The 9,571-nt window shown below is 44.8% G+C and overlaps 1 protein-coding gene across 1 annotated transcript in view; it reads left to right on the top strand.

Annotated features, from left to right (window-relative positions):
* The first annotated feature begins 2,622 nt into the window (after positions 1–2,622).
* GLT1D1 (glycosyltransferase 1 domain containing 1) overlaps positions 2,623–9,571 on the top strand; it is a 37,127-nt gene continuing 30,178 nt past the window's right edge. The window contains exons 1-3 of the mRNA XM_015823614.1: positions 2,623–2,710; positions 5,786–5,934; positions 8,881–8,981. Coding sequence (XP_015679100.1) covers positions 2,643–2,710; positions 5,786–5,934; positions 8,881–8,981 — 318 coding nt within the window. The 5' untranslated portion in view covers positions 2,623–2,642. The remainder of the gene's footprint in view (positions 2,711–5,785; positions 5,935–8,880; positions 8,982–9,571) is intronic.

Raw genomic sequence — 9,571 nt, 5'->3', positions numbered from 1 at the left:
GATTATGGGCCATCAGCGGTGTGTCCGTAGATGGCTGATGAGACCGATGTTAGCACGGAATGTTCTGCCACATACTGAACAGAGAAATGTGGACACTATTGCTTCAGCATTTGCAGCTCTGGCTTTACGGAGTGCTCGCTTCTCTTGTGCCAAGATTGTCCTTCTGTGTTCATATGTCTGGCACCCCTGGTAAACCAGGCTACGCCATGTCGGTCGATCATGCGCCAAAAATTCCCAAGAGATGGTGTCGATATCCAGGGACTTGAGAGATGCTTTCAGCGTGTCTTTGTATCGCTTCTTTTGTCCCCTGTGCGATCGCTTTCCTTGAGACAGCTCACCATAGAAGAGCTGTTTAGGGATGCGATGGTCTGGCATCCTTACAACGTGGCCTGCCCAGCGCATCTGGGCTTTCATCAACAGAGTGTAAACTGATGGTAGGCCTGCTCTGGAGAGGACATCTGTATCTGGTATCTTATCCTGCCACCGGATCCTCAGAATTCTACGAAGACAAGTCATGTGGAAGTAATTCAGTTGCCTGACGTGCCTCCTGTACACTGTCCAGGTCTCACTAGCATACAATCAAATGGCCTTACGAAAGGCAGAAAACGATCTCAAACCTAAAAAAAGAAGTGAACATACACGTACGCAAATACGCACGGCTATTAATTGACAAGTTTGTGTACGTACGTAACGAGAGGTCAGAATGAAATGCGGGATGTCGAAATAACAGGAAGAAAAGTACAACAGTAGTGGAATAAAACAACATGAAATGCCAGTCAGGTCATAACCTCAAGTAGAAAGAATTGCACAATTCAAGAGTCCAATAACAATTTTTTTTCCTGGAATCTGAATCACTGTTATTGTTATCATTCCAAGATTAATGGCAAGATTTATGATTGTCTCCGCACAGCATTTGAGGCACAATCAATCCAGCTTTCTCTATTCTGAGCGTTCCCAGTAGTGTTGAACTGCCTTGCCCATGTTGGCTGGGGACGATAGACTTTGTACTTCACAGCCCCCAAGCTGTAACCCGTGCATTTATCTCTTCGGGTTTCTGCTGGAGAATTCAAAGCCTGCCTTCCTGAGGCAAAAGAGGGTTTAGACTTGAGATGTCAGATGATAAATCCGCTTCTTTATATTTCAAGAGATAAGTTGAAAAGATCTTGCTTTACATCAAAAGCTAGCTGTTATCTTTGTCTTCTAGGGGGAGGGAAAAAAACCCTCAAATGCAGATAGTGGTGAGACTGAAAGAAATCAGAGTTTTTAAGGAAACTCACAGCCAACATTTTGGTTGTTTGGTTTCCAGTTTCTTTCTGACATCTTGTCATTCACAAGAGAGAAAATCCTGCTTGCCTTTGACAGGTAGTAAATACATTGACAGCCGTCGCTGAAAAATATTGATCAGGCTACTGTATCAATAATTTAATTTCTGTTCCCACTGCGTAAGGCGGTTTGCAAGAGAATAATAAAACACAGGTTATATAAAGCCAAGGGAATTATCCGTGCAAGTGTGTGTGTGTTTGCTTCTGCTGCTAAGGAGACCTGGAAGGGATTGAGAAATATGGGGCTGGGGAATTCTGGGAGTTGAAGTCCACGTATCTTAAAACTGCCTAGGCTGAGAAATAATAATCTTCTAGGCTATTAAAAATATACATATTTCTGCAATCATTTCAGCTCAATACAATATTTCTTTTCAAGAGACAAGAACATACAGTAGAATATCTTCTACCTAACACAGGGCACTCTTTTTTGGAGTTTCTTTGAATTTGATCTCCAACTCATGCACGCATTCTGCAGTCTGTCTGTCTGTCTGTCTGTCTGTCTGTCTGTCTATCTGTCTGTCTGTCTATCTATCTATCTGATTCTATCCCTATATCAATCATTTATCATCTAGCCATTGATCATTTATCTATCTTTATTCTATTTATCTATCTATCTATCTATCTATCTATCTATCTATCTATCTATCTATCTATCTATCTATCCACCGATCATTTATCTCTTTATTTAAGATTTAAGATTTATTTCATTTATTTCATTTATTTCATTTCATGATTTGTATGATTCTATATTTATATCAATCATTTATTTATCATCTATCCACTGATCATTTATCTATCTTTATGATTCTATGATTCTATTTATCTCTACCTACCTACCTACCTATCTGATTCTATGATTCTATCTCTATATCAATCATTTATTTATCATCTATCCACCGATCATTTATCTATCTTTATGATTCTATGACTCTCTCTCTCTCTCTCTCTCTCTCTCTCTCTCTCTCTCTCTCTCTCTCGTCCATCCATCGTATCCATCCATCTCTATTAGATTTGTGTGCCGTTCATCTCCCCTGGAGGCGGCTTACAATAACAATAAAAACCGGTAAACATTAAAATGATGATGGAAGAAACAGCAACAGTAACAACAGTGTCCACATAACGAAAGGAAGCGGAACTGCATGACTGCCCGCCTTGTTGCTTGGGGGGTCCGTTCCTGACGGCGGACTGCTACATCCGAAGGGAGCGGACCATAGAGTTGGGCAAGCGTGGAAGAGGAGCACCTGGCTTCCGGCGCTTGGAAAAGAGGGAATGAAGCCGCCAGGGACCTGGCCGGAAGTAGGGCACAGCTGCCAACTCGCCATGCGGCTATTGCTGCTGGCTCCCGGGCGAGCCCAGACGGGCAACGGCACCACCGCCCGGAGGATCCAGTAAGTGGCCCCCCTCCCCATGCCCGGCTTTGCACCCCCAGCCCGATCCCCCTCTCTGCAGCGCTGTTTAAGACGTGGAGGCGGGTAGGCAGGCGGGAGTTCGTCCGGTGCAGCCGGGCAGGTATTTATGCGTGTGTACGTGCATGCATCAAAATGCTTGTGCATAAGATCAGACATTTACTGGGGGATGCTCAGGAGTGGAAAGGGAAGCCTGTGTTGCTGGCTGGGTGCACTAAAATTAAAACATAGGAAGAACGGTTGCAGGAATTGGGTACGGCCAGTCTAGAGAAAAGAAGGACTTGGGTGGGGGGGGGGGACATGATCGCAGTCTTCCAGCGTTTGAGGGGCTGCCACAAAGAAGGGGTCAAATTATTCTCTAAAGCACCAGAGGGTAGGACAAGAAGCAATGGATGGAAACTGATCAAAGAGAGAAGCAAGCTGGAATTGAGGAGAAACTTCCTAACAGTGAGGACAATCAACCAGTGGAACAGCTTGCCACCAGAAGTTGTGGGTGCTCCATCACTGGAGGTTTTAAAGAAGAGTTTGGACAGCCACTTGTCTGAAATGGTCTAGGGTCTCCTGCTTGAGCAGGGGGTTGGACTAGAAGACCTCCAAGGTCCCTTCCAGCTCTATTCTGATTGATTGATTCATTGATTCATTGTTTCATTGATTGATCGAAGTGGTCTAGGGTCTCCTGCTTGAGCAGGAGGTTGGACTAGAAGACCTCCAAGTTCCCTTCCAGCTCTTTTCTGATTGATTGATTGATTGATCTGCCAAACCTGGTTCAGGAGACCTAAGTTGCTGTTTGACCTACTGGGCTAAACCTGGTGAATGATTGCCTGGGTTTAACCCTTTCTGGGCTTACAGGGTGTGCATCTAGAGGGTGAATCTGAAATGGAGTAATCGGATTGTGGGCATGTAACTTTTTGGATTTATTTTGTATTCTGGCTACTTATTTTGTGTTCACAGTGGTTATTTTGTCTTCTGGATACTGTAGCTCGTATTTTCTCTATTGATATGCATTTCAACAAAGATGTCAAACAATGGGTATTTGTGTGTGCATAATACACCTATCTTATTGGAAGTGTTTGCATCTTAGCTTGGCCTGTGTGTTGATTCTATACACATGTATTTGCAAGACCGCCTCCTACCAAACACCTCCCTTCGACCAGTCCGCTCCCACAGAGAGGGCCTCCTTAGGGTGCCGTCGGCCAGTCAATGCCGGCTGGCGACCCCCAGGGGGAGAGCCTTCTCTGTGGCAGCTCCTGCCCTCTGGAATGACCTACCCCCCGACCTACGTACAGTTGCGGACCTGCGCCTCTTCCGCCGAGCCCTGAAAACTCATCTATTTCGTGCGGCCGGCCTGGCGTAGTCTTAATTATGTTTTAGTACATGTTTTATATGGGGTATTTTAGAGCAGGCCTTTATTTATTTAATCTGATTTTAGAATATATATTTATTGTGATTTTTATTATCGCCTGTTCACCGCCCTGAGTCCCGTAAGGGAGATAGGGCGGTATACAAATTTAAATAAACATAAACATAAACATGTAAACATGGCATTGTCTCCAACAGCCACATTCAAGAACTTTTGAACTTTGTTGAAAAACACGTCTGAGCATGTTGTAGACAGCCAAGAAAACAAGTGAAACGATTATCAAGCAAATTCTTTTCCCACCCAACTTCTTGAAAGTCCATAGAATGCCGCAAGGAATATCACAGCTTACATGAGAACAGGTTTTTGATATTCCTAGTGGGAAAAAGTTCCATTGCTCAAATACAATCAATGCTGGAGGGAAAATGTTTGGTGCAATTTCTGGAAATCTCAGAAAAATTGCATATTCTCTCTGTGCGCTAGAAAACACAATGGTGGTATTTTTTCCCCCTTCGGCTGCTAATACATCTCCTGAGTCTCATTAGGAAATTAGTTTCAAATCACTGGCAGTTTGCAAGCCTATTAATATGAGCAAATTAATCAGTGGAACAACTTGTCTCCGGAAGTGGTGAATGCTCCAACACTGAAAGTTTAAAGAAGAGATTGGACAAGCATTTGTCTGGAATGATATACAGTTTCCTACTTGAGCAGGGGGTTGGACTAGAAGACCTCCAAGGTCCCTTCCAACTCTGTTGTTCTGCTAAGTTTAAAATTAAATGAATGCCGTGATTGTTAAACGAACTCATTCCTTTGTTGCTCTGGATAGCGAGATGGGTGGTGTGTAGATTTTAATATGTAAATAATAATTTTGAATTGGTGTTTTTCTTCTGGAAAAGAGGAAAAATTGCTGAAAGCCAGCAAACATTCCTTGAAGTCGTGGGTGCTCCATCCCTGGAGGAGAGACTGGATCAGCCATTTGTCTGAAATGGTATAGGGTTTCCTGCCTAAGCAGTGGGTTGGACTAGAAGACCTCCAAGGTCCCTTCCAGCTCTGCTTTATTCTATTCTATTCCGTTCCACATAGAACAGTTGAGGATTCTGAGGTTGGAACACAACCGGTATAGAATGGCTGTAAGAATGTAAATCGTGGTTATTGGTACAATGGAAAGAAAGACAGAAAATTCCGACTTCTGTTGTAGTGGAACCTGGAAATCCCTGCATCTATTTGTGATGAGGTCAATGTGATCGCCATTTGTACCCTCAACTGGCTTCCAACAAGCAAAGTCAATGGGAGAAGCCTGACTCGCTTAACAGCTGTTCGATTCATTTAACAACTGCAACTGATTTGCTTAACAACTGTGGCCCCCCCAAAAATGGTTGTAAAATTGGGTGCGTCTTACTTAAGCGCCTTGCTTAGCAACGGTAATCCTGTTCACAGTTTTGATTGTAAGTTGAGGACTAGTTTTAGAAGAGGGGTCTTCAAACTTGGCCCTTTGAGAACTTGTGGACTTCAACTCCCAGAATTCCTCAGCCAGCGTGCCTGGCTGAGGAATTCTGGGAGTTGAAGTCCACAAGTCGTCAAAGGGCCAAGTTTGAAGACCCCTGTTCTAAAACTTCAATGGTCTTATTTCCTGCAGAAATTAAATGCTAATATCCTGTCTTTTTTATTATTATTATTCCATCTGCGCCTGTTTTCCAAAGAGATCATTTACAAGCTGCAGGGCATTTGTGTCTCTTGAGGGATACCTCTGATTATGAGTCCCCGTTGGCAATTTCGAATCTCATCTCTTCGGAGAAATTGGAGGCAGCTCTGGGCATCCATCTCTTTAAAGCTGGGAGGCTTCTTCAAGGTAAGATAAAATCTCTTGGTCTCCAAAGGGGTGGGAAACATTGGAAAAAGCCCAAGTTACCTCTCTAAAATACTAGTGGTATAGCTTTGATAAGTCTGTTATAACTGGGCTGCTATAATATGCATAGCCCCTAGGTGGCAGCAGCGACCTAAGAGTTTTCTGTATTGCTCTGCTGCCCTCTAATGCTTATTTGGACGTTTTGCAGTGTGGATCTGTTCTTTGGCCCAAACACAGCCCAAATCTTTTCCGTTGACTTGAAAACGCCATTTTAACTGGAGAATGAGACCAGGATTCAACCGAAGCCATCTGTTGATTGTTCCTCTCCAAGAGATGCTTTTAATTGGCATTTCAACATTAGTCCACTTACTGCTTTCCTGTCTGCCTGCATCCCCCCCCCCCTCAACTGCTGCTGTCCAGAGATGCTGGCCCATCTCACCCACCTGTGAGAGGGACCTCGGAGTCCTAGTGGACAATCACCTAAATATGACCCAGCCGTGTGCTGCAGCTGCCAAAAAGGCCAACACAGTGCTAAGCTGCATTAACAGAGGGATAGAATCAAGATCACGTGAAGTATTAATACCACTTTACAAGGCCTTGGTAAGGCCACACTTGGAATCCTGCATCCAGTTTTGGTCACCGTGATGTAAAAAAGATGTTGAGGCTCTAGAAAGAACGCAGAGAAGAGCAATAAAGATGATCAGGCTAAAACATATAAGGAACAGTTGCTGGAATTGGGAATGTCTAGTTTAATGAAGAGAAAGACGAGGGGGGGCATGATAGCAGTGTTCCAATATCTCAGGGGCTGCCCCAAAGAAGAGGGAGTCAAGCTATTCTCCAAAGCGCCTGAAGGCAGGACAAGAAGCAACGGGTGGAAACTAATCAAGGAGAGAAGCAACCTTAGAACTGAGGAGAAACTTCCTGACAGTGAGAACAATTAACCAGCGGAACAACCTGCCTCCAGAAGCGGTGAATGCTCCAACACTGGAAGTTTTTAAGAAGAGATTTGGGCAGCCATTTGTCCGAAATGGTATAGGGTTTCCTGCCTGAGCAGGGGGTTGGACTAGATGACCTTCAAGGTCCCTTCCAACTTTACTATTATTATTATTATTATTATACCTCTCCAGCAAAGCAGAACATTTGAGAACAGCTGGTAAAATAGGTCACGAATTCCTCCGCCAGCTCTGACGCCAGTTTACCTGATTCCTTTTTAACAAGTGAACTCATTCTACCTAGAATTTGAAAGCGGGGCTTGTTCCTAATTAGCTGCCATCACCGCTGCTTAATGGAGTGTTAAAACTGCCCAGTTAATTGTGTCTCCCTTCCCCTCCCACTCTTCTAACGTTTGTTGTTGTTGTTGTTTTTTTTAAAAAAGGAGAGAGGTTTATAGTTGTGTTAGCATCACTGCTTTTGAGCCCCAAGGATGCTTGATCTGAAAAGACACAATGCAAATGTAACAACAAGGCTGGCATGGTAGAATAGGTTTGAGAGGAGAGCTGGCTTCCATTTAGCCAGACAAAAGGCGATCTGAGACGGCCTGTCTTGGATTCCCGTTTGAAAAAAGCACTTAGCCTGGCTCAAAGCATCTTCTCCTTTAAAGAAAGGAACACCAGGACGAAGATTTAAAAGAAAGATGGTTAAATACAGGCGGTCCTCATTTAGTGACTGCCTTGCTTAGTGACCGTTTGCAGTCACAGCGGTGAGGGGAAAGGTAACGTTGCAACCTGCCCTTGCATTGATAACTTTTGCAGGTCCGTTAAGCGAAGGAAGGAGGGAACCGGATCGTCAGCGCCGCCATGTTTCGCTCAGTGATTGTTTCGCTTAATGACCAAATGGGTGGTCCCAATTGTGGTTGCTACAATAAGGACGACATACGGAAGAAAGCAAGTTAGAAATCGTCCTTAGAAAATTCAAAACCCAGAGGTCAAATGAAAGAAAGTCCTCAGATTACAACAATGGGACCGGAATTTCCATTGCTCATTTTAGGACTTTCTTTTTTTTCTTTTGCTGTGGTTGTTAAGCAGATCTTCAGTTGTTAAGTGAAACATGTCATCATTAAGCAAATCTGGTTCCTTCCACTGATTTTGCTGGTTGGCTGGGAAGATCACCAATGGCGATCAGGTGACCCTATTTGCAACGGTCTTGTAAATCCGTACCGGTTGCCATTTTTAATTTTGAGCGTGTGTCCACGGGGATGGTACTAATGGTTGTAAGTGCAAGGGCCAGGCGTAAGTCACTTTTTGCAATGTCATTGTAACTTTGAACCGTCACTAAATGAATGGTTATAAGCAGTGGTGGGATTCAGCCAGTTCGCATCGGTTCGGTAGAACCGGTAGCTAAATTTTGCTGCATTTGGAGAACTGGATGGCTTCCAGAAGTCCAGTCTAGGCCTCGGAGGCCTGCAGGAGGCCTCCCAGGCCTAGAACGGCGTATCAGAAGTGCATGGATGCCACTTCCGGAAGTCCGTTCTAGGCCTCAGAGGCCCGGAGGAGGCCTAGAACAGCCCACCGGACGTGCATGGATGCCACTTCCGAAAGTCCATTCTAGTCCTCGGAGGCCTGGAGGAAGCCTAGAATGGCCCATCGGAAGTGCATGGATACCACTTCCGGAAGTCTGTTCTAGGCCTCGGAGGCCTGGAGGAGGCCTAGAACGGCCCACCGGAAGTGCATGGATGCCACTTCCGGAAGTCCGTTCTAGGCCTCGGAGGCCCAGGCCTGCATCAAATAAGAGAACCAGTTGTTCAGGTATTTGAATTCCACCACTGGTTGTAAGTATCTGGATTTGCTGGCACCTTTCAACGAGGACATCAGAGGAAGTCCCCTTTGGTGTACTTCGATGCAGGCCCTACTTCAAAGGGGAGATCTTTGAAAGGGTCTCCACCAACACTGATCCCAGAGTTGAGTTTGGTTTTGCCACTGGGATTAACTGTTGAAATTCTCCATTTTTCAGGAAGTCCCGTTCCTTTTGGGATTATCTTTGGAGGCACGGATGTTAACGAAGACGCCAAAAGTGAGGAGAAGGCCCCGATTATGGAGAAAGTGTTGGATGAAGCCAGGTAAAGAAATGTCCCTCCTAGTCCTCCTTATTGTTCTATCGAGAATCAGTTGAAATCTATTTGGACCTTTGTCCCCAAAGTGTGTGTTTTGTTTTTTTTCAAAAGGACACTGGACTTTCTTGGTGTTTTCTTTGAAATCATTTCGCTTCTCATGCAAGAAGCTTGAATGAGCCGTGGTGGCGCAGTGGTTGGAATGCAGTACTGCAGTTTGGCAGTTCGATCCTGACCGGCTCAAGGTTGACTCAGCCTTCCATCCTTCCGAGGTCGGGAAAATGAGGACTCAGATTGTTGGGGGGCAACAGGCTGAGTCTGTAAACCGCTTAGAGAGGGCTGTGAAGCACTGTGAAGCGGTATATAAGTCTAAGTACTATTGCTAGTGCGATTACTCCTTCCTTCCTTCCTTCCTTCCTTCCTTCCTTCCTTCCTTCCTTCCTTCCTTCCTTCCTTCCTTCCTTCCATGGTGCTCACTGGTTAGAATGTAATATTGCAGGCTTACTCACTGCTCATTGCCAGGAGTTCGATCCTGACCGGTTCAAGGTTGACTCAGCCTTCCATCCTTCCGAGGTCGGTAAAATGAGAACCCAG

This window comes from Protobothrops mucrosquamatus, unplaced genomic scaffold (genome assembly GCF_001527695.2).
Source record: "Protobothrops mucrosquamatus isolate PMUCROS unplaced genomic scaffold, P.Mucros_1.0 scaffold1929, whole genome shotgun sequence".
NCBI classification, from domain to species: domain Eukaryota; kingdom Metazoa; phylum Chordata; class Lepidosauria; order Squamata; family Viperidae; genus Protobothrops; species Protobothrops mucrosquamatus.
Note: the sequence above shows the minus strand (reverse complement) of the source record. Positions and strands in the feature narration are given on the sequence as shown.